General features: G+C 35.9%; 2 protein-coding genes across 2 annotated transcripts; one reads left to right on the top strand and one right to left on the bottom strand.

Annotated features, from left to right (window-relative positions):
• Positions 1–1,306: 1,306 nt before the first annotated feature.
• On the bottom strand, positions 1,307–6,824 carry nsun5 (NOP2/Sun RNA methyltransferase 5). The gene is made up of 10 exons (XM_051120782.1): positions 6,355–6,824; positions 5,829–5,948; positions 5,578–5,749; positions 4,658–4,766; positions 4,382–4,520; positions 4,174–4,289; positions 3,910–4,088; positions 3,604–3,805; positions 3,353–3,508; positions 1,307–1,578 (listed from the first exon to the last, which is right to left on the bottom strand). Exons 1-10 carry the CDS (start codon positions 6,445–6,447, stop codon positions 1,413–1,415), a joined length of 1,452 nt encoding a protein of 483 aa, XP_050976739.1. The 5' UTR covers positions 6,448–6,824; the 3' UTR covers positions 1,307–1,412.
• Positions 6,825–6,879: 55 nt separating this feature from the next.
• On the top strand, positions 6,880–24,379 carry ripk4 (receptor-interacting serine-threonine kinase 4). The gene is made up of 9 exons (XM_051120781.1): positions 6,880–7,019; positions 8,642–9,015; positions 13,139–13,430; positions 16,707–16,855; positions 16,968–17,017; positions 18,865–19,023; positions 19,254–19,366; positions 19,861–20,104; positions 21,451–24,379. The coding sequence occupies exons 2-9, from the start codon at positions 8,834–8,836 to the stop codon at positions 22,731–22,733; spliced, it is 2,472 nt and encodes an 823-aa protein (XP_050976738.1). The 5' UTR covers positions 6,880–7,019; positions 8,642–8,833; the 3' UTR covers positions 22,734–24,379.
• The last annotated feature ends 217 nt before the right edge of the window (positions 24,380–24,596 follow it).

The following is a 24,596-nucleotide window of genomic DNA, read 5'->3' on the forward strand; positions in this document are numbered from 1 at the left end:
TACGTATTATGGATGATGTCAGATTTGTACTCCGAGCAACGGATGCCTGTGTCGATGCGTAAGAGCGTTTAGATGATTTCAGAAGATATAATCTCAACTTATTTTTGATTACCGACTAGAGTCCATTTTCAAACTCTGCAGAAATGCATACTTGCGTACGGAATAAACATTCGATTGAAAGATGTGCAAAAATAACTCTAAAGTGCCCCAAAAATGTGTGGAAATTCAGGAGCGTGTGTAGAAAGTGTGGCATTTGCATTGCTGAATGTTGGTTTGAAAATAATTTTGCGCTTTTAGATTTCATTTAACCTAGAGAGGCATAAATGCTATTTATTTTTCTCGTTTCCTTTTTTTTTCTTTCTCTTTTAAATGTGCATGTAAACCATAACTGATTTTTTTGTATGAACCATTCCTGGCTTTGTATGAATTCTATGGTTTGTGCATGCTTGTGATGTGTTTTACAATACCAAGTATAGCAAATACTCAACCTGCGATTGAGACGGCATGTCTTAAGAATGTTCCTGTTGGGAAATGCAGTCAAGACATTGTGTAGACCACCGATACCCGAAGATTTTAAGTCTTAACGTTCTCAGGTCTGTTAAGTGAAAGAGCTGTGTATTATGATTTGTTTTCAGTCAGTATACAACATTGTATATCCACAAAACACTGGATTTAATTAGTAATTCAATGCACAAATATGGAAGCACAAAAATGGCTTTTACTTTAGAGGTTTATTGTATTTTTCTTTTTTACCCCCTCATATTCTTTGACCTGAAAAATCCACTAAATTGGGGAAATAGTTGTTTTTACAATGATGTAGCCATCTCGCATAGGTCTTAACGGCGTAATTTGTAACTAATCACATTTCCGAAGTATCCTCATGCCCAAACTTGATGCAAGGAGGCATGAGCCCAGGCTTTCTGTTTATTAGAAAGCCGTACCAAATACAAGCGAGACGCGTTGACTGTTGAGAAAATGAGATGTGTGTTGAGATGAGAGCTGGATTTCTCAAGCTGTGAATGTTTGAGAGCAGTTATACCTAGTTGTATGTTTTTTCAGACATTGGTGTTAGTGAATGCTCAGTTTGTGTGTAAACAACCAGTCCCACTAACCCTCGAAGTGTGAATGGAGTTCTGAATGAAGCGGCACACGGATTGTGTTGTGTCTGCTTGAATGCTCTGATAATGACATGCTGGTTTCCAATAAAAATGTAAAGTTGACTTGCTGTGGATCTTAATTGTGCTCATCAGTGGTGTGCAATGCATGATGGAGAATTCACACATTTTTAAATAATGAATCTGAGGTCTGACTTGAAACAATGTAATTTATCACATTTCAATAAAAGCAGGAGTCAGTGTGTCGGTTTAGCTGAGAAGAGATTAAGAAGAAGAGATTTTAAGTCCTCTGTAACTTTAGGATTCTTGCTTTTTGAGCTTCTTTCTGTTTCTTCTCCGTTTCTTCTTTGAGCTTGGATTTGTCGGTTGCTCATTTGCAGTCTCCGTGTTCTCTTGTTCCTCATCAGATGCACCAGATTGATGTATCTCCTGCTTTTCCTCACCAACAGACGGCAATGTTGTGCTGTGACAATAACAAACAACCTTATAACCAAAATAAGCCTGAAACATGTTCAGATCCTATTTTACCTATAATCCAAAAATTAATAAAAGAAATAAAAAAACGGGAATTAAAATAACTAGTATTTAGGACAATATTTTAATTGTAACATGAAATATGAGCTACACATTTCACATTAGGGCTGGGTTTGGACACAAATTTCACGACGATTCGATTCGGATTTCAATTCAATATCGACTACATATAATGTACAGTACATGACATTTTCTCAAGGAACTTGAACTTTAAATTACATAATTATGAGTCCAATTCGTTTAAAATAAAAACATTTAAATGGCGGATGTCATAACTTGACGGATTTATTTAACCTTAAATTTTGAAGAAAGTAAAATATTATAATGATTGTTACATGGTGCATATATTTAGCAAAATGCTCCTCTCTAGAGTTCACTTTTGTTGCTGACTAAGGAGTTGTCACAAACTATGTCACTTTTTTTCTGAGGTAAATGTGACGGTAATTGACATTGTTTACCAAGCTGTGATATTGACGTCTTTCAGAAGTTGAAACACTGACTTATCGATTTGTGTTCGCACACGTCGCTTCTCTTGAACGGAGACCTGTCACTCCATATCAAACAGTCCCAAAACGATATTTATTCTTTGATTACTGTAATAAAATGGACAGAATTTTAAATCGGACTTATTTTTATATCAAAAGTAAAAAGAACAAAAATTATTGTGATTTATTGGATAGGATGTCCGCTACAATGTTCTTTTTCATTACCCAAACGGGACGATATCGTTTCGTAAAACTGAGAATAGATCAAAATCGAGAGATCAATATTTTTTACCCAGCCTTTTTTCAGGTCCTCAAAAAGGCAAATATATTTCCTTTTTTTTAAAGCTTTAGTAGCATATCACAGATTAAAAAAAAAACAACAACAGTATCTTCAAGATAAAGTCAAAAGTTTACATGCACCTTGCAGAATCTGCAAAATGTTAATTATATTACCAAAATAAGAGGGATCATACAAAATGCATGTTACTTTTTTATTTAGTACTGACTGAATAAGATATTTCACATAAAAGACATTTACATAGCCCACAAGAGAAAATAATAATTGAATTTATGAAAATGACCCAATTCAAATATACCGTACTGTTGATCCACAGCTGTGTTTTTTTGTTTAGTGATAGTTGTTCATGAGTCCCTTGTTTGTCCTGACCAGTTAAACTGCCCGCTGTTCTTCAGAAAAATGCTTCAGGTCCCACAAATTCTTTGGTTTTTCAGCATTTTTGTGTATTTGAGGAAAACTGAAGGACTCATATGCAACTATTACAGAAGGTTCAAACACTCACTGATGCTCCAGAAGGAAGAACAATGCATTAAGAACCGGGGGCTGAAAACCTTTTGGATTTGAAGATCAGGGTAAATTTAACTTATTTTGTCTTCTGGGAAACATGTGCGTATCTTCTGTAGCTTCTGAAGGTCAATACTAAATAAAAAATATATAACATTTCAGCAAAATGCGAAAAATACACACCCCTGGCTCTTAATGCATCAATTTTACTTCTGGAGCATCAGTGAGCGTTTGAACTTTCTGTAGTAGTTGCATATGAGTCGACCTCAGTGTGAAAAGATGGATCTCAAAACCATACAGTCATTGTCAGAAAGGGTTCAAATACACAAAAATGCTGAAAAACCAAAGAATCTGTCTGACCTGAAGGACTGTATATAACTAGTCACCTCACACATACTAGTAGTCATCAGACTTACATGACTGGGAGGTTTTCTTCATCTGTCTGAGGGGGACGTCTCTCCAGCATGGCCACAAAGAATCCATGAGTGCGTGTTTTTGCTGTGCTGGCACGAAGGCACTGGCTTAAAGGCTCATGACCCCTCTCAGGCCAGTTTGGAAGAAGATGGACTAGTCTACACGCAAAGACAGACAGAAAAGCTTTGAAATAATGTTCTCATACTGTGAAACAAATATGAAATGATTTTTTGTCCTAGTCACAGTTTCTAACCTGAATCCAGGGTTCTGCTGTAAGCAGGCCGATACAACCTCCTCGTTCTCCTGCGCATGAATGGAGCAGGTGGAATAGACGACGCGCTGTACCTGAGGAAACTGCAACGCGTGGTTGAGACACCGCAGCTGAAATGTAGCCAGCGCCTGCAATCGTCCCTCATCCTGCTGCTCTGAGACCTCATCCCGCAGACAAACCATCCCTGAGACAGACAAGCACAAGTCTATATGGCCATATCTAAAAGTTCACCAACACAAGAATGAAATGTATTGCTGATGCAATGATTCCTTTATACACAGTCATTACCTGATCCACTGCAGGAAGGGTCCAGAAGGATGGACTCGACTTCCTTGTACTCTGAGCTCTGTGGATCTACTTTCAGAAAATCCTGATTGGCCAGCTGATGACATGTGACCCCAGCACGAAGGAGAAGAGTACTCATGGTGGACAGGCGTTTTGCATCAAGATCAAATGCAAAAAGCTTCCTGTTGTACATATACAAAATAAACGAATCAATTAAAATGAGTGTTTTTAAGCGTTAAAAACATCATAAGATATGAAGTCAAATACCCTTTGTTTTTCATTATGGCGGCTAGATGGCTGGTTTTGTTTCCTGGAGCTGCACACGCATCAATGACGTGGCTGCCAACTTGTGGATTTAGGAGGAAAGCAGGGAGACAGCTGGCCTACAGAAATGTTTACAGTAAACAGAGCAAAACATGAGGTTTGACTCATTTTGTGTATTGCAAACAAATGTAGACGAAGTACAACGTTTTACCTTGTCCTGCAATATAATGTGTCCTGCTTTATAAAGGAAGTGATCGTGGAAGTCTGTTTTTGCACTGAAAACCAGAAGATCTTGGAGATGAAGATCACGCAGAAATGTCTTCCCAGACAGACAATCAAGATCCTCAAGCCTGAGAAGATGAAAAAAAAAATCTATAGTTCAGTTAAAGAATAGTTCAGGCAACTGAACTACTTTTCTTCATGTCATTCTAAAACTGTACGCTGGAGAATTTACGATATGTTTTGTAATGTGCAAAAGACAACCTACCGACTTGCTGTTCCTTGATATGAAAATCCCTCTCTTTTTAAATAGTCAATGACATCTTCAAGAGTGGTTTTCAGAGTGTTCACTCGCACGTAGCGTGGAATTACATCATCTGAAGAGACAGGACATAAAAATGAACCGTTCCAAAATCTACCAACAGCAGAATATGCAGTGGCAAAAGTTTTTGAACAGTAAGATTTTTAATGTTTTTTAAAGAAGTCTCTTCTGCTCACCAAGCCTGGATTTATCTGGTCCAAAATAGAGCAAAAACAGTAACATTCTGAAATATTTTTACTATTTAAAGCAACTGCTTTCTATTTGAATATATTTTAAAACGTAATTTATTCCTGTGATTTCAAAGCTGAATTTTTAGCATCATTACTCCAGTCACATGATCATTCAGAAATCATTCTAATATTCTGATTTGATGCTCAAAAGTTTTTTAAGCTAAGTAGTATTTTCTAGGTTTCTTTGATGAATAGAAAGTTCAGAAGAACAGCATTTATCATAAATAGAAATCTTTAGTAATATCATAAATGTCTTCACCATCACTTTTGATCAATTTGAAGCATCCTTGATAAATAAAAGTATTAATTTCTTGACTTTCTTTACACTATGGTATAGTGTATAATGTAACAAAAACTTTTTATTTCAGATAAATGTTTTTTGGATCTTTCTATTCATCAAAGAATCCTGAAAACAGTACTCAACTGTTTTAAATATTGATAACAATAATAACAATAAAAATAAACAATGTTTCTTGAACAGCAAATAGTAAAAATATTTCAATCCAAAAGTGGTAGTGTATATATCTGTGTATCAATCTATATAAATTTCATATTATATAAAATGTAGTACTGTCACTGGTATTAAAACCACTACATTGTAATATGTAATATACAAATAATTGATGTCCGCATTACCCTGAGTCTGCTGGAAACTGGAGGGCAGCAGGTCTTGATTTCGACTGACTTTTCTCTTGACTTTGATTCTTGCCAGGGCAGCTTGTAGTCTGGAGCGATGCTTCAACATCATCGTCTTCCAGGCGCCTCCACATTTCACCCCATGACCAATGAGCAGGTCATACACCAGCACCTGTTTTACACACAATGACACATCTATGATGCACAGACACGGGGTTTTACAGGTGAGGAAATTCAGGTGAGTTGTCTACCTTAGCTAAATGAATCCGGAGTTTTGTTTCCTTCAGAAGCTTGGTGCTTTCAATGATCTCCTGCAGGACTGAGGAGTATTTCTGTGTCTCACACACAAGGGCAAAGAGCTGCTTGATATTCTGATGAACAGACAAAAAACAATATTTTCTGAATTTTAATTTTGAATGATTTTTTGGGACATGACAGGCTACAGAAAGAGTGTATCAATCATAAACATTTACATTTTTATTGTGATTTTTTTAAACAAAAATTACGACTCGGTCGTGACGTCATTTTCACCCGACCAACTATAGTTTTATCAAACACAAGTGTACTTGGTACCTAGAAGACAACCGTTTCAGTAAAACGCAAGCTTGAGGTGAATTACCAGACACGTGTGATATCATTTGTTAAACAGAATATTTTACTGTACGCCACTTAAGCTGGAATATTATTCAATTAATCCATATTTGTTACGTAAACACCCAGTTACACCCCATGTAATTTAATAACAGATGCCTTAGATACACGTATATCAGGACTTACTTGAAATTTACTGTCGTAAACCAGAGTTTTCACAGCACCCTTCTTCTGCTCCACTTTCTCAAGAATCTCTGCTGCTTTCATGTAAAGTGCCATGATTAAAATATCACTGGCGTTTTATACAGTAACCTCAACACGCTTAACTTTAAACTAGTTTATCAATTTCTCCTCTTCATATGGAGCAAATGGACTACCCACGTTTTCATATTTGCCTGGTTAGTTTTCGCAACGTTTTTCGACAGTACGGAACGTCGTACGGTAGCTGTAGTACTAATGAATGCCCACTAGGGTGAACCAAAGACGTTTATTTATTTTTGTACAACTAATCGTCGTTATTGCCTGCCAAACCGCAAGAGTGGGTGTAATGATATATGATTCATAAATTTGCTAGGTAACATTTCAAGATAAGATACTCTAGAAACCCTAATATTAACCATAGGCTTTCCTTTTTATTTTATTTAGCTTTTAACATCTCCACCCAGGTGTTCTCTCTCACGCACATCCGAATTGCTAATTACTAGTGACACCCTTTTATCCGTCCAGAACAACTGAAACCCATCGATCATCGTGTATAGAAAAGTATTGTCCTCAATCAAGTGTGAACAACCCTGTCTTTGGATGCACTTTAATTCCTCTTGAAGACAATATAACAGCTATTGACATCTGTAGTGAGTTTCACTTTAAGATTTCCATATGAAATAATTAGAAAAAACACACTTCAAGGTTACGTATGTGTTTTGTATCGTATTTATAACACATACATCAGGTTTTTATGGCTCACATATTATGATACAGTGAGATATGAAGCTCATACAACCTCAATTTTATTCAGAGGCCTGAAAATATGCAATCTGATGCAGATTTTGTTATTTATGTGGCCAAAAAGTAAGCTCTGATCGCTTGTAAATCAGAGCGATTTTTATGATAGAATAGCATATGTGACCCTGGAGCACAAAACCAATCATAAGGGTCTTTTTTTTTAAATTGAGATTTATATATCATCTAAGAGCTGAATAAATAAGCTTTCCATTGATGTATGGCTTGTGGGATAGGACAAAATATGTAATCTGAGAGTGCAAAATCAAAATATTGAGAAAAATGCCTTTAAAGTTGTCCAGATGAAGTTTTTAGCAATGCATATCCCTAATCAAAAATTAAGTTTTGATATATTTACTGTAGGAAATTTACAAATCTGCATATCTTCATGGAACATGATCTTTAGTTAATATCCTAATGATTTTTGGCATGAAAGTAAAAATTAATCATTTTGACCCATACAGTGTATTTTTGGCTATTGCTACAAATATACCCGTGCTACTTAAGACTGCAGTATAATAACCACTTATATACAATTCATATAAATATGAGTAGTTGTCACTCTCTATGACGACTGAGAGATGCACAAATAAACCTTACTTTATAAAATCATTTCATAACAAAATTAAAGTGCATATGTTTAGAATTATACTAAAGGCGTTTTTCTTCCTAAAAGGAATGAACTATCAGTCAGGTTTTGATCATGTTGATCATTTAGAGGCTTTACAAATTCATGTATCAAATCTAATACAGTAGGCTTAACAAGGCAAACATTCCCATGGGTTAAAAGTCAGAGAAATACCACCTACGTGGCTTTTTTAAAAACCTGAAGGGAAAGATTTACCATTTATTTAAGATTAATTACCTTACTTAAAATCCACTGAGTCACAGTGAATCTAAAAAGTGTGCGGTGTGACTCACTTTTATGTGGACACTGCATGAGAACAGGTGATTTTTAAACATCTGGTAGATGTAAACTCAATCAGATCAATGTAAAATGAGTTAATGTTACCCTGAAGCTACAGCTAATCTGTTATGTGTAGATTAACGTAAATTGAGTTCACGCATGCTTGAACCTCTGGGTAATATAAACTCGTTTATGAAAAGGTTCAGTGATTTTTTTACATTCCACACGACTCATTTTAGCCGTATCACATAACCGGGACATTGTTGAGTAATCCTAGAAAACTTGTGTGGTTCTCTAGGGGGTTGAGAAATGATTTTAACATTCTTGAGATCTCAGGTTATAAAGGTGTTGGGAGATAACCAGCATTCCTTAAGCTTGGATAACCGTGTCAAATACAGTTCCCGAGCATCATGAACAGAAAGTTGAGAAGTTTGTAACTTCTGGCACTATATTAGATGCAGCAGTGCTTTATGGGTGTTACCGATGCCCTTTAGCTTCTAAACGGGTGTGTGTGTGTCATAGAACTAGTTGAATCCAATTGACTTTTTGCCACTTTGTGTGTTCCAGGCTCAGGAAATGATGTCACTAGGCTCCTCCCACCCCTTACCTGAACAGAGGGGTAGGGCCAGATTGAAGTCGTCTGTACAGACAGGAAAAAAAACAAGGAACCGTTCACAACCTGTTTGTCTTTGGCGGAAAACTTTTTTATGTGAAAAAGAGAACCCGGAGTGCACAGGATCGTATTAAACAGCTTGAAAAATGGACGTCCCAGAAAATTCCCCAGGGATTATGGGACTTCTGAAAACTTTTGACGCTTCAGAGTTTGGGAGTTGGGAAAAGATTGGCTCCGGCGGCTTTGGACAGGTGTACAAAGTACGACATATGCAGTGGAAAACATGGTTGGCGATCAAGTGCCCTCCCAGCCTTCATTCAGATGAAAAGTAAGTTCATCTTTTTGAGTGTTTTACCTTTTTAGACTTCTTAGAAGCGTTTAAAGTGTGTGTGTGTGGGTGTGAATGAATATGTGTGTGTTTAATATTCCTTGGTTTGTTTGTCCACTCTTTTTTTTTTTAATTAGAACTGCTATACATTATTCCTAAAACTTTTTTGTCCATGTGCATGCATTTTAGATATTGTGAATGTTCATGCCACTAAATCTAGTGTTCACATTAACATTTGTTATGCTCGCATACAAAAAGACGCTGCCCCTCAACATGTTGTGTCAGGAAACGGCAATAATATACTGCCTCGAGCTATGATTATGACCCCCACCTCACCAAAAAAACACACAGACACATTAAGACAGCGTGAATATGGCTCAACATCTGTGTAAAGAGTTACATTTACACTAAAGCATTTTTCACTTTAACTCTGTCTTGACATGACAAGGAGTGGCTGTATGTGAGATTTGTTTCCCAGTAACCTTCCATACATAGAAATTACCCAGAGCTTTGGTATGCACACAGATGTTGCAGTCACACACGTAACATTTTACGTGGTTATTATTTTGTATTTTATTATTATTCAAATTTATTAATTTATTTACAGTGAATTATTGTAAGTGGGAACACTTAAAAAAAAAAATAAAAAAAAAAATATATATATATATATATATATTTATGTAAGATAAAATTTATGTAAGTTTATTTATTTATTGATTGATCTTTCATTCAAGTTTGGGGCCTGTAGAATTTTTAAAAAATGTTCTTGACAATCTTTTAGGCTTCCTAAGGCTGTATTTATTTAATAAAAAATACAGTAAAACAGTACAATTTTTAAATATTATTACATTATTACAATTTAAAATAACTGATTTCCATTTTAATCTATTTTAAAATTTAATTTATTTCTGTGACCAAAGCTGCATTTTCAGCAGCCATTACTCCAGTCTTCGTGTCACATGATCCTTTGGAAATCATTCTAATATGCTGATTTGCTGCTCAAGAAACATTTATTATTGTTAACATTGTTAAAAGCTGTTGTACTGCTTAATATTAATGTGCAAACCTTCTCAGCATTTCCAAAGAATATAAAGCATTTAGGGTTTTTTTTAATTTTTTATAAAAATATTCAGGTTTTCCTTTCACTTTTTAAATGATTTAATATATCCCCTTTCCCCTAATGTTTCAATTATGAACAACTACATAACTGTATATTGCCTTTTCCATTCTTCCTTATAGCACTTTGTATCGAAAGTTTGTTAATTAAGTTTAAATTACTTATATTTAAGAGTTGTGTAAGAGTCCTTTGGATAATGCTGAGGCCTTGAGTCACTAGTCAACCCATTAAACAAGCACACACTTATGTGATATAGAGTTTAAAACTTTAAAACTTGTCTTTTTCTGAAACCGTCTGCATGAAAACATCAACATTTAGACTACTTTTTGTACCAGTTGTTTTAAGTTTAAACTTGTATTGAATTGCACTCTAGCATGACCTTTGATGTATAACCTCATGTCATGTATGATTTCCTTTGGGCATAAATGTTTCAGTAGCTTTGGATGAGCATGAATACAGGCGGATGTTTTTTTTTTTTCCCAGGCTAATTGTATTGTTATGCATTTCTTTTAGGACTCCTCTGTCCTAAACTGTAAGTAAAACAGGTCCTGATTGTACTTTACTTATCTTTTGATATGTAGCACTTTCATATGTTTTATGGGAATTATTAAAATATTATTAAAAAGGGATACGTAAACAGGTCATTAACACTGAAAGAATCGATCGAGGTTATCAAGGTCGCATCAAGTGTGGCATGTGGCTGTAATCTATCACGTCCTCTTGCAACACTTGCTTTTGAACTCTTCATGTCACTTTGCGTCACCAAGCTCACCAAGCGAGGAGAAAAAAACAAAAGAATCTGATAGAAATCCAGTGAATGTTGTTCCATGTGACCCTTAGCATGGCAGGTTATCAGCACCTGAGATCTGAAGGTACAAGAATTCTAATTTGACTCCCCCATCTAAACAGGGCACAGACTTAAAAAGCAGGCTTTGTCCTCCTGTGCTCCATTAGGCCTCTGCTTAGGCAGAGTTGCTAGACCGGTCGAACTGGATCAGGGTTTTTTTTAAGAAAAGAACAGCTTTTGTTGAGCTCAAAAGGGTGGCAGAACAGAACGGTGCGGGCAGTAGAATGGGTAGTTTTAAGCGTTTACCTCCACACTCCCTGTTAATCTTCACACTCCTTACCTCCCACTCCATCCTTCATCCTTGTGGGAACTGCACCACTGTTTCCTGCCAGACTTTATTAGGAATTAGGAATGCTTTCCCTCAGCTTTCTTAACGCTAATTTATATCAACACTATTTGTATTCATATTAAATTATCCCATTTATTTTTTATTATATTTATTTGTTTGTTTTGAGTTACGCTTCCCCTCAGCCATTTTAAAGCAATTGTTTTCTAGAAGAAAATATCAACAAGGAAGAGGCATGAAAAGGAAATTAATTATTTATTGTTTTGTTTGATTTTCTATGCGAACAGCAAGTCTATTAATTTCATTTTAATAGAAATTATATAGAAATTTATTCTAAATTATTTGCATATTTTTTATAAGTTTTATTTGAGGTAAATATATATATATATGTATCAGAAAATATGTATTATATACATATAAATTATATTTTATTTCTGAATGCAAACATTTTAATTGATTTATTTAGCAAATGCTACAATTGTTGGAGAAAGCATATTCAAATGAAATTATTTACATGTTTATTGTTTTACTTTTGAATACATTTTATTCGGGAAAAAAAATGTATGTATATATATATATATATATATATATATATAGGTACAATAAATTCATATAGATAAATAAATTCAAATATATGTAAAAAATTAAATAAATAAATTCAAATATTTATTTATTAATTTATGTTTATTATTTATTAGAACTTATGCCTTCCATTAGCTAGTTTTCTGTCTACAGTGTGTGTGTGTTTTCACACTACAGTGTGTGTGTGTGTATATATATATATATATATATATATGTGTGTGTGTGTGTGTGTGTGTGTGTGTGTGTGTGTGTGTGTGTGTGTGTGTGTGTGTGTGTGATTTTAAAATGCATTTGCTTATTTATTTATTTGAAAACATTTTATTTAGCACATGCTACAAAAGTTTGGGAAAGTATATTCAAATTATATTATTAACACATTTATTATTTGTTTTTATTTTTACATTTTGTTTGGAAAAAATTATATATATGCAGTTATTTCATTCACTTATTTATTTACACAATAAATAAATAAATATTTATTTTCTTGCAAACATTTTAATCTATTTATTTAGTACGTGCTACAATTGTTGGAGAACAACGTGGCCAATTTGGCTTAAGCATTGACGTCATATGAGTTATAAAACAATCACTAAACTAATAAAGCAATAAAGCAGACTTACTGACATTGCAAGTTTTTTAGTTTAATATCTGTGCTTGATTTCTTGAGTTACATAGTTGAGTGACCTTTTGACCTTGGTGCTGTTAACTAAGCAAACAGATTGTAAACTCTTTAAGTTGTACTTTGTAAGTTCATTTTACAAATATGTGACCTACATGTCTGGCTTCTGTCTGACTTGTTACTAATAAAAGGAGTTGTGTAAGAAAAGAGTACAAAAGAACCTTTTTTACAACCCAATGTCTATCAGTGTTAAAGACTGGAGTGTAATTAAACCGATGATGTCAGATAAATACACAGTAAACACCTTATGAAAAACTCATAAACCTATTTGTGTGTGCTATAATGCTGTTTCAGATGCACCGTCTATATTTAACGAAATTTAGCCTATAGCTAAAAAACATTGTTATTGTTCATAAAAAATGCTTCCGGACTAAATGAAGGAGTCAGCTTGTGATCAGGTCCGACGGGTTTTAGTACCTTCCCTTGTTGTTTGTATAAAAGCGTCTTGCTGTGATTTCTTCATGATCTTTTTAATTAATGGGGTGTGTTGCTAGTTATCCAGCTAAAATCCAGCTGGATCCCTCCCATGTCAAAACATTCCTTACAAAATAAACGCCATTTGCATTCCACGACAGGTGTGACTTTCTAACCGATTATTTTTTTGTCATTTAGGGAACGCGCTGAACTTTTAGAGGAGGCTAAAAAGATGGAAGCGGCTAAGTTCCGCTACATCCTCCCCGTATACGGCATCTGCAGCGATCCGCAGGGACTGGTAATGGAATACATGGAGACGGGCTCTCTGGAAACTCTCCTGGCCTCGGAGCCGCTGCCCTGGGAGCTGCGTTTCCGTATCATCCACGAGACGGCGGTGGGGATGAACTTCCTGCATTGCATGAACCCGCCCCTCCTTCATCTCGACCTTAAACCTGCCAACATCCTGTTAGATGCACACTACCACATCAAGGTGAGCCAGAGCGAGCCACGTCTGGTCATGACAAGGCCTTGACTCTTTTACTGTAAAGGTGATGACCTTATTGCTCATAGTTTAGGACTTGATTCATCACTACCTGAGTAAACTGCACTGCTTTGAAGCAGCGAATACAAAAAACACCTAAAAGTTTTCTGGAGTTTTACACGTCTGTCACTCACCTAGGGTGGCTAATGCGTATACAAACCCTCATGTTGTTCCAAACCTGTATGGTTTTCTTTCTTCTGTGGAACAGGTCAAAAAAAGAAAAACGTCTTTATTGTTATTTGTATGGTTTGTTAGGATCGGACAATATTTGGCCGAGATACAATTATTTGAAGATCTGGAATGTGAGGGTGCAAAAAAAAAAATCAAAATATTGAGAAAATCCCCTTTAAAGTTGTCCAGATTCTTAGCAATGCATATTACTAATCAAAAATTAAGTTTTGATATATTTAAGGTAGGACATGTACAAATTATATGCATGGAACATGATCTTTACTTGATATCCTAATGATTTTTGGCATAAAAGAAAAATTGATCATTTTGACCCATACTATGTATTTTTGGCTATTGCTAAAATTATACACGTGCTGCTTAAGACTGGTTTTGTGGTTCAGGGTCTTATATGTTTATGAAAACATCCTGTCAACATGATGAATTTTATTTATTTTATTTATTAGGAGTTAAGCTAAACACCTTTAATAAAGTGAGTTTAGGTGAATATTTAAAGGAGAAGTCCACTTCCAGAACAAAAATTTACAGATAATGTACTCACCCCCTCGTCATCCAAGATGTTCATTTCTTTCTTTCTTCAGCCGTAAAGAAATTATGTTTTTTGAAGGCAACATTTCAGGATTTTTCTCCATATAATGGACAGCCATGGTGCCCTGAATTTGAACTTCCAAATGTGGTTGTAAACAATCCCAACTGAAGAAGAAGGGTCTTATCTAGGGAAATATTTTTTCATCTCAAATGCTCGTCTTGTCTTGCTCTCCCTGAACTCTGTGTATTCTGGCTCAAGACAGTTAAGAGTATGTCGAAAATGTTCTCCCTCAACTTCAAAAAACATTTCAAAATCATCCTACATCGCTGCAGAAGTATCAACCCAGTCTTTGCAAAGTGAACATGCAAAAAAGATCAAACACCCTTAACAAAAAAGGTAAAACAGCGATATAGGGCGATTTTGAAGTTGAGGGAGAACATGAGATGGGAGTTTTTCGACATACCCTAACTGTCATGAACCGGAAAAAAAGTTCAGGCAGAGTAAGACAAGACGAGTGTTTGACATTAAAAAGTATATAAATTGTATTATTTTTATGAAAACAACCAATTGTTTCGCTAGATAAGACCCTTCTTCCATGGCTGGGATTGTTTACAACCGCATTTGGGATCGTTTGAAGCCACATTTAAACTGCATTTTGGAAGTTCAAACTCAGGGCACCATAGAAGTCCACTTTAAGAAAAAAAATCCTGAAATGTTTTCTTCAAAAAACATTATCTGTACATTTTTGTTCTGGAAGTGGACAACACATTCGCACGATCAGGTTCACTGATGCCGATTAATCGTCCAGTGAGATGCAGGTAAACAAATTTTTGTGTTTTTTTTATTTATTTTTTTTTTTTTTTTTTGAATTTAATTCAATCCACATTTAGTTGTAAAGTGCTTTTCTCAATACAAATCATTGCAATCATTCTAGATTATATTTAGTAGTAGCTTATGAGAGGGCCCAAGACAGATCACATACTTCACTGGCGTTAATTGAGATGATTCCCCGTTTTTAATGCTTTTATTTTAATTTTACATTTTATTAGTTGATTTTCATCAAAAACCCCATGTGTTTCTTTTGCAAACCCCTGTTTGGGAAACGGAACGATTATGATGTTTGGATCGAATTGACAGTCAAAAAAAAATACGCAGCTACATTTTAAGTATCTAGATTATGTGTTCATATTTGACCCTGGACCACAAAACCAGCCATAAGGGTAAATTTTTTTAAATTGAGATTTATACATTATCCGAATAGCTGAATAAGTAAGCTTTCCATTGATGGACGGTTTGTTAGGATAGGACAATATTTGGCCGAGATACAATTATTTGAAAATCTGGAAACTGAGTGTGCAAAAAAAAAAATCTAAATATTGAGAAGATTGCTTAAAGTTGTCAAAATGAAGTTCTAAGCAATGCATATTATTAATCAAAAATTAAGTTTTGATATATTTATGGTAGGAAATGTACAAAATATCTGCTTGAAACATGATGTGTACTTAATATCCTAATGATTTTTGGCGTAAAAGAAAAACAATTAATGGTTATATGACATGCAGGTAAACAAATACAATAGTTCTTTTTTATGTTTTTATTAAATTCACATGTATTTGTATAGTGCTTTTCTCAGCACAAATTGTTGCAGTCATTCTACATAATATTTAGGAGTAGTTTATGAGAGGGCCTACGACAGATCCTTGTGGCACTCCATACTTTACTGGCATTAATTGAGATGATGGTTTAATGTTAAAATGTTTTATTTTAATTTTACATTACATTAGTAGATTTTCATCAGTGAACCCCTTGTATTTCTTTTCAGAAACCCCAGTTTGGGAAACACATAGTCATACGATTATAATGTTTGAATCGAATTGAAAGTCAATTTCACTGAAAAAGTAAACAGCTGCATTTTGATTTATATATCTAGATTGTGTTTTTCATGTTCATAAAAACATCCTGTCAACATGATGGATTTTAATCTTAATCTCGTGTTGACGACCAAACAACAGTTTTAATCTCGGCCGTGTCAGATCATCTGTGCGAGAAAATTCGTAAGGATTTCAAAAGTGACGGGGGGAAGGGCACACCTATCATTTTCTTTTCACGGTCCCCACATACCTTTCCAGAAAATTCCCTGAGGGTTGAAAAGCTTTCCCATGCTTTATCCCGTTTATATCCAGCCTTCCCATAGATGAGTAAGCAGGTGTCACGAGGGATGGGTGGGAATCGTCGTGTCGGATTGAAAAGGCTGGATGTAAACACGTATCCCGGACCAGTCTGAACAAGCTAAAGCTAGGCAGTGTTAATGAAGGGCTGGCACACACACGCCTACATATGCGTGCATGCATTTACAGAAAAATCAGGGCTTCCCCACCTGTAGGTGACTTTCTGGAAAAATCAAATTAAATAACACTTGAAAAAAAAACTCTGATCTGAAAATCTAATTTGATTTAAAATATGAAGACTTTTAACTTTTGCCAAATTCTTTGTGTTCCTCGTTTTAGATTTCTGATTTCGGCCTGGCAAGGTGGAACGGCTTTGCGAGGAATGACGATATTAGCCGTGATGGCTTTTGTGGCACCATCGCCTACCTTCCTCCAGAGAGAATCATAGAAAAAGACAGAATCTCTGACACTAAACACGATGTGTACAGGTCAGCCATTTTGAATCATTGTTGTTGTGTAAATTGTAACTCGGATCAAACTGAAATATGAGATCAGTTTCTGTTTGTCAATGTTGGCTAACACACATTTGTTGTTTTACAGTTTTTCCATTGTTATCTGGGGAATCCTGACTCAGAAGAAGCCATATCAAGGTAAGAAAGTAAATCTGTCTTTCAAAGTTTTTCTTGGTATTGAGAGTACGTGGAACCCTTATTATTGTTTATCTGTATGACGGTCGGCATCAGGTCCCGTAAAGATGGATTTTTGGCATTCATTTCAATCTACCCGGCTCTCCGTAAGGGAGTGTCTGTGTGTTTATCTGGTTGTGATTTCCAGGTAAATATGGACGTTTTTTTAGTAACCAGCAGTTACAAGAATTCAGTGTGAAAGAATGAAACGAAAAAGTTATGTCAATAGAGTTTGGCACCAGTGAATGGAAACATTTGGCTGCCCAACAACCCTTTCCAAAAGGAACATAAACAACATCCTGATTTACAGTGAAAGTTGAAACCGCAGGACATGAAATTAGCGACCTCTGTGAGAAGTGTTGATTTTTTTTTTCTGGTCAGGATCTTTGATTTTTTTTTTTCCCCCTCCATTACACTCCCACACCAAAAATGTATTAAAAAATTGTCTATTTTTGAATAAAGCCCCCTCCATGTTTTTTAGTATAGAATATTAATATAAAAAAAACAATATTTAAATTTACTTTACAACTGAAGTCAAAAGTTTACATACACCTTGCAGAATCTGCAAAATGGTCATTATTCTACCAAAATAAGAGGAATCACACAAAATGCATTTAGTACTGACCTGAATATTTCGCATAAAAAATGTTTACATATTGTCTACAAGACAAAATAATTGTTGAATGTATTACAATGACCTTGTTCAAAACTTTAAATACACTTTTACATACAGTTGTTTATGAGTCCCTTGTTTGTCCTGAACAGCTGAACGGCCCGCTGTTCTTCAGAAAAATCCTTCAGGTCCCGCAAACTCGTTGGTTTTTCAGCATTTTTGAACCCTTTCCAAAAATGACTATGAGATCCATCTTTTCACTCTGAGGACAACTGAGGGACTATTACATAATGCTCAAACACTCATTGATGCTTTAGAAGGGGTAGGGGATGAAAACATTTGAGATTGGGGTAAATTTAAATTATTTAATCTTCTGGAGAGTATATGTTAGTATTTTCTGTAGTATCTGAAAAAATATGATATTTAGGCAAAATAAGAAAAATGTACACATCTTCATTCTGTTCAAAAGTTTTCACCCCTGGGTCTTAATGCATCGTGTTTCCTTCTGGAGCATCAGTGAGCGTTTGAGGTTTCTGTAATAGTTGCATATGAGTCCCTCAGTTGTCCTCAGTGTGAAAAGATGGATTTCAAAATCATACAGTCATTGTTGGAAAGGGTTTAAATACACAAAGAATTTGTGGGACCTGAAGGATTTTTCTGAAGAACAGCAGGCAGTTCAACTGTTCAGGACAAACCAGGGGACTCATGAACTATAACTAAAAAAAAACACAGCTGTGGATCATTCAGGTAACAACACAGTATTAAGAATCAAGTGTATGTAAACTTTTGAACAGGGTCATTTTTATAAATGTAACAATTATTTTCTCTTGTGGACTATATGTAAACATCTATGTGGAATATTTTATTCAGGTCAGTACTAAATAAATGATAACATGCATTTTGTATGAACCCGTTTACTTTGGTAAAATAATTAACATTTTGCAGATTCTGCAAGGTGTATGTAAACTTTTGACCTCAGTTGTAAATTGTAATACTCACAAATCACTCTAGAGTTAGTTTTTGCACTGAAAAAAAAAAACATTGTGAAACATTACAATAATATAACAATAAAAGAAATGGAAAAATCAGATTTTATTAAATTAATTTTTAATGACATTGTGTGTTTAATTTGGAAACCTGATTTTATTTTATGTTGCATGGTGAATAAACTAATGCTTTTATTTGCTCTGTTTCATAGGAGAGAATAACATCCTGCACATAATGGTGAAAGTGGTGAAGGGCGTTCGTCCGGATCTCAGCGTTATTCCCCGCAGTCGTCCTCAGGCCTGCTCGGGGTTCCTGTCCCTTATGCAGAAATGCTGGGCACATTCCCCTCAAGCCAGACCCAGTTTTCAAGGTGAGTGTCTCTTACTTCGATCACACCAGTAATGAACCTGCTGAGTCACAGGAAGCAAAGTTGCACTGCAACAGTGACATGACAATATGTTAGGCAACTGTCATGACACAATGTGGCATTTCTGTTCTTTGATCCATTTTTATATTTGAATAGGTTTTGTAATTTCAGGAAGTAGAGGTATACCAGACTTCACTATCATTGTTCATTAAAACATTGTTTGCTTTCCACAGAGATCACATCGGAGGCCGAGGAGTTGTGCACTAAACCGCATGACGAGTCCAGAGCTTCCGTTTCATCAGAACCAGACTGTTCCCCTTGCCCTGCCCCAGCCTCCAGTGAACAGGTAATATCAGATGCATCGCTATGCATGAATCTTAACTAATCTTGTTCCGCTGTCATGCTGTACACTATGTAAAGCAGCGTTTCCAGCAGGTTATGTTCACATGAGTCATTTAGTTTGACCTGCAGTGAGGTTTAGATTTCCTGTCCCTCACTTATTAGGCAACTCTTTGGTATTTGTTTGTTTTAGTTTAAGTACATAGTGTAAATGTTTGACCAAGATGACAGTCTTTCATCAGTGACAGAGAATGCAACCGAACTGCATTGCTTTAACAGAACCTCTTTGTCATTTTCTGTGTGTACGTATGAAACCGTTTATATTAGGAAGAACACGCTCTCCTTCATTTGTCAAAATGTTGCGAATTTGAATTAACTGTTTGCATGTACAGTCAGTGATTTATTCATTTATAATCCCTCCATTGTTTCTAAAATATAAAGACGTTGTTAATCTTCATTGCTCTCTTACAAACAATTTATTCTATATTTCTTCACATACAGACTAACAACCAAAAGCCGGTGAGGCCGAAGTCAGCCATGTTACCTGAGAAAGACTACAGCCTGTCTGAGCTGCTGTGTCAGATTGACTCCGGCTTGTCTCGCAGTTTTAGCAATGTCAAAGAAGAGTCCCTTGAGAGCAAAGACAACACCAGCAAGAGACTGTCAGGCATCTCCTCCGTAGACTCAGCTTTCTCATCCCAAGGCTCGATTACATTGTCCTTTGAGAAGGAAAATGCTGTGAATGGTAAGAAGAAAAACCACAGCAGCATTTTGCCACTATTTTGTTGTTTTTTTGTATAATATACATAAGATTATTTTATTTATTTATTTTTGTTATTTGTTTTGTGTTGCACCTACTTTTGTGTGTTTTATTTTGTTATTTTCTTTATTTTTTTGTTGTTGTTTGTTTGTTATTGTTTGTTTGTTTGTTTTTTTTGCTTTTTTTTTTTTTTTCTCGTTTGTTTTGTTTATTTTTTATTTTGGAGTTGTTTTTTGTTTAGCTTTTTTATTTTGTTACTTGTTTTGGATTTGGTTTTGTCAGCAGTGTTGGGGTAAGTTACTTTTAAAAGTAAATATACATAAGATTATTTTATTTTGCTGTTTGTTTTGTGTTGCTTTTTGTTTTGCTTCTATTTGTTTTTTTTATTATGTTTTGTTTATTTTGTTATTTTATTTCTTTTCTTTTGCTCTGTTTTTTTGTTTATTTCAAGTTTTTATTTTCTTATTTGTTTTGTTTTTAGTTGTTTATTTGTTTTTGTTATCGTTTTGTTTTGTTTTTTTGTATAAAATACATACATTTATATTATTTTTTTGTTATTTTATGTTTTGTTATTTGCTTTGTGTTGCTTTTTGTTTCGCTTCTATTTGTTTGTTATTTTGTTTTGTTTATTTTATTTTAGATTTATTTTTAGTTGTTTTTTGTTTTGCTTTGATTTTGTTTCACATTTTTTTGTTTTTTTTTACTTTGTTTTTTGATGGGTTTTTTTTTTCTTGTTTTTGGATTTGGTTCTGGAAATGTTGTTGATCATCAGCAGTGTTAGGGAAAGTTACTTTAAAAGTAATGCATTACAATATTGAGTAACTCCATAAAAAAGTAACTAACTGCATTACTCTTTATGGAAAGTAATGTGTTACTTTACTTTTGCGTTACCAGCTGGGCTGGTCTTGCTTGTTTGTTTATTAATAACAAAAAAACAAAAGGTATATTTCTGGCAACGGTAAAGACCCGTTCACACAAAAAGTGAAAATTAACAAGCCTCAGGCTGAAGGAAGTGACTCTGCCTCTGAACTTCAGTTCCAATTTCTTTCAACTTGGAGACAGGAGTCAATGAATATATGGGAAAACAAAGTAACTGGTGTTACTAATTTTAAAAAGTATCTTAGATATTTCATTGTAAATGTAAAATTAATGCATTATTTTACTAGTTACTTGAAAAAGTAATCCGATTACTTAACTCCCATTACTTGTAATTCCTTACCCCCAACACTGATAATCAGAGATATGATGAGCAAAAACTTGAATGAATCTGACAATCATAAAAGTCCAATTCACTCATTTTATTTATTATTCACTGTTTATGTACTACTTAGACTCCAGTGAGCTACAGAAGAAGAAGCTTTGTGAAGCCATTCGCACTGAGGACATCGCCAAGCTGATGAAAATCCTCCAACCACAAGACGTTGACTTGCTCTTGGAGGGTGGCTGCAACCTGCTCCACTTTGCTGTGAGTCTGGCCAATGAGGAGGCAGTTAAGTTTCTTCTTCTTAGCAACTGCAACCCTAACTTGCCCAATATCCACGGAGCCACGCCCCTCCACCTGGCCGCTGAAAAGCGTCTGAAGGGAGTGTCTGAGATTCTCCTGAGCCGCAAAACAACAAATGTCAACGCCAAGGATGAGGACCAATACACACCTCTACACTTCGCAGCACAGAACGGTGACGAAGCCCTAACCCGTTTACTCCTAGACCGCAGTGCTTCCATTAACGAAACAGATGCTCAGGGACGCACGCCGACACATATCGCCTGCCATCACGGACAGGAGAACGTGGTGAGGGTCTTGCTAAGTCGCGGAGCTGACGTCCACGTGAAGGGTAAAGACGACTGGACGGCGCTACACCTGGCTGCCTGGAAAGGGCATTTGGGAATTGTGAAGCTCCTGGTGAAGCAGGCAGGGGCAGATGTTGATGGGCAGACGTCGGACGGGCGCACTGCACTGCATCTGGCATCTCAAAGGGGGCAGTACCGAGTGGCACGAATCCTGGTGGAGCTCGGCGCCAATGTGCACCTCACCTCCGACGGCTTGCACAGTCCACTTCACATAGCTGCGGACACCGGCCACACCAGCACTTCAAGGCTGCTTGTGAAGCACGGTGCTGAGATCAACGGCCGAACAGCCAATGGCTGCACCGCCTTGCACCTGGCAGCACAGAAAGGCCACCTTCCGACGGTTAAAATGCTCCTGTTAGAGGGTGCCGACCCTGAGAGCATCAACCAAGGCCTTCGCACAGCATGTCATCTGGCTGCCGAGAACGGCCACTGTGAGGTTCTCAAAGAGCTTCTGCAGAGCTGCCCTGATCTCGCTAACACTCAAGAGCAGAACGGATTCACTCCGCTTCACCTGGCTGTACGCGGTGGCTACAAAGATGCAATCTGCGTTCTGCTCGAACGTGGCGCCGATGCCGCACCGTTGTCTCCGCGTCCCGCCAGAGAAAATTCGCTAGACTACACGTCGGAATCAGAGCCGGAGAGTCCGAATCCCCTCACCCCGACAAAACTCCAAAGGAAAGTAGTCGTTCTGAAACTCACCAGCCACAAAAACACTGACAGCACACGGATCCCTGTAGACGCGCCATGCGAATCGGCACTTTGTTGAGGGTCCTGCTGGGGTTTCACTTCATGGACTTCAGAAACCCTTGCCAATATACTCACAGACACTTTCTCCCTCTTTCTATCATTATAAAAACTGACAGATGCTGGAAAAGAGGGACTTTATCCACTGGGATTTAATGTACATATTGTAATTACTTATTTCCTCCAGGGTTTGGGCTCCTATTGGCTTTCCTCCTTAATAATAGAGTTATTTTGTGAGTGGAAATGCATTTATGTATATATATCGGTACTGTAGAGCCTGGATATTGTACTTCCTTTCACTTATTTTCATTGCTGTTTTGATGTACAGTTGAAGTCAAAAGTTTACATACGCCTTGCAGAATCTGCAAAATGGTAATTATTTTACCAAAATAAGAGGGATAATACAAAATGCATGTTATTTTTAAGTTAGTACTGACCTAAATAAGATATTTCACATGAAAGATGTTTACATAGAGAAAATAATAGTTGAATTTATAAAATGACCCTGTTCAAAATTTTACATACACTTGATCCTTAATACTGTGTTCTTGCCTGAATAATCCACAGATGTTTTTGTTTTGTTTTGTTTTGTTTTGTTTAGTGATAGTTGTTCATGATATCCTTGTTTGTCCTAAACAGAACTGCCTGGTGTCTTTCAGAAAAGTCGTTTTTTTTGTTTTAGCTTTTTTGTGTATTTAAACCCTTTCCAAAAATGACTGTATGGTTTTAAGATCCATCTTTTCACACTGAGAACAACTGAGGGACTCATATGCAAATATTACAGAAGGTTTAAATGCTCACTGATGCTTCAGAAGGAAAAACAATGCATTAAGAGACGGGGGTGAAAACTTTTGAAAGGAATGAGGATGCGTACATTTTTTGGCTGAATATCATATTTTTTCCATTTAGTACTTCTCTTCAGAAGCTACAGAAGATACTTACATGTTTCCCAGAAGACAAAATAAGTAACATTTACGGTGATCTTCAAATTCAAAAGTTTTCACCCCCCGGCTCTTAATGCATCATGCTTTCTCCAGAATCATCAGTGAGCATTTGAACCTTCTGTAATAGTTGCATATGAGTCCCTCAGTTGTCCTCAGTATGAAAATTTCAAAATCATACAGTCATTGTTGGAATGGGTTCAAATACACAAAAATGCTGAAAACTCAAAGAATTTGTGGAACCTAAACTGTTCAGGATAAACAAAGGACAGCTATCATAAACAACTATCACTAAACAATTCAGGTAACAACACAGTATTAAGAATCAAGTGTATGTAAACTTTTGAACGGTGTAATTTTGATAAATTCCACTATTATTTTCTCTATTGGACTATATGTAAACATCTTTTATGTGAAATATATTATTATAAGTGCTAAATAAAAAACAGCCTGCGTTTTGTATGATCCCAAGTTTACAGTATCTGCTAAATGTTATTTTACCAAAATAAGGTAAAATAACATTTAGCAGATTATGTAAACTTTTGACCTCAGCTGTATGTCTATGATTTCATTGTTTTCTTCTTCCTCTTCTTGTTACCAGAGTACAGTAGTTGTTGATGCAATGCAGGCAACCCCAAAATTGTTTAGACGTTTCTATTATAACATATTAGAATAAGCTTACCCTATATCAGCACTTCAAAGCTATAATTTAAACAGAAATGGCAAAGCTGTAAGGCCAATTATATAATTACAATGGTTCCCTCCAAAAGATATGTGCATTTATAAAGCCATTTGGCTCCTTCCATGGGAATGTGCCCTCAGGAGGATCACAGGTGTGGGTAGACCATATGGGGGGAGGACCATATCCCATGTACCCTCATGTTCAGGCCATTGGCTCATTCCTGAGACCACTTTATCTTTTCATCGCTCTGTAAAACCACCGC

This window comes from Labeo rohita, chromosome 10 (assembly GCF_022985175.1).
Source record: "Labeo rohita strain BAU-BD-2019 chromosome 10, IGBB_LRoh.1.0, whole genome shotgun sequence".
Classification (NCBI taxonomy): domain Eukaryota; kingdom Metazoa; phylum Chordata; class Actinopteri; order Cypriniformes; family Cyprinidae; genus Labeo; species Labeo rohita.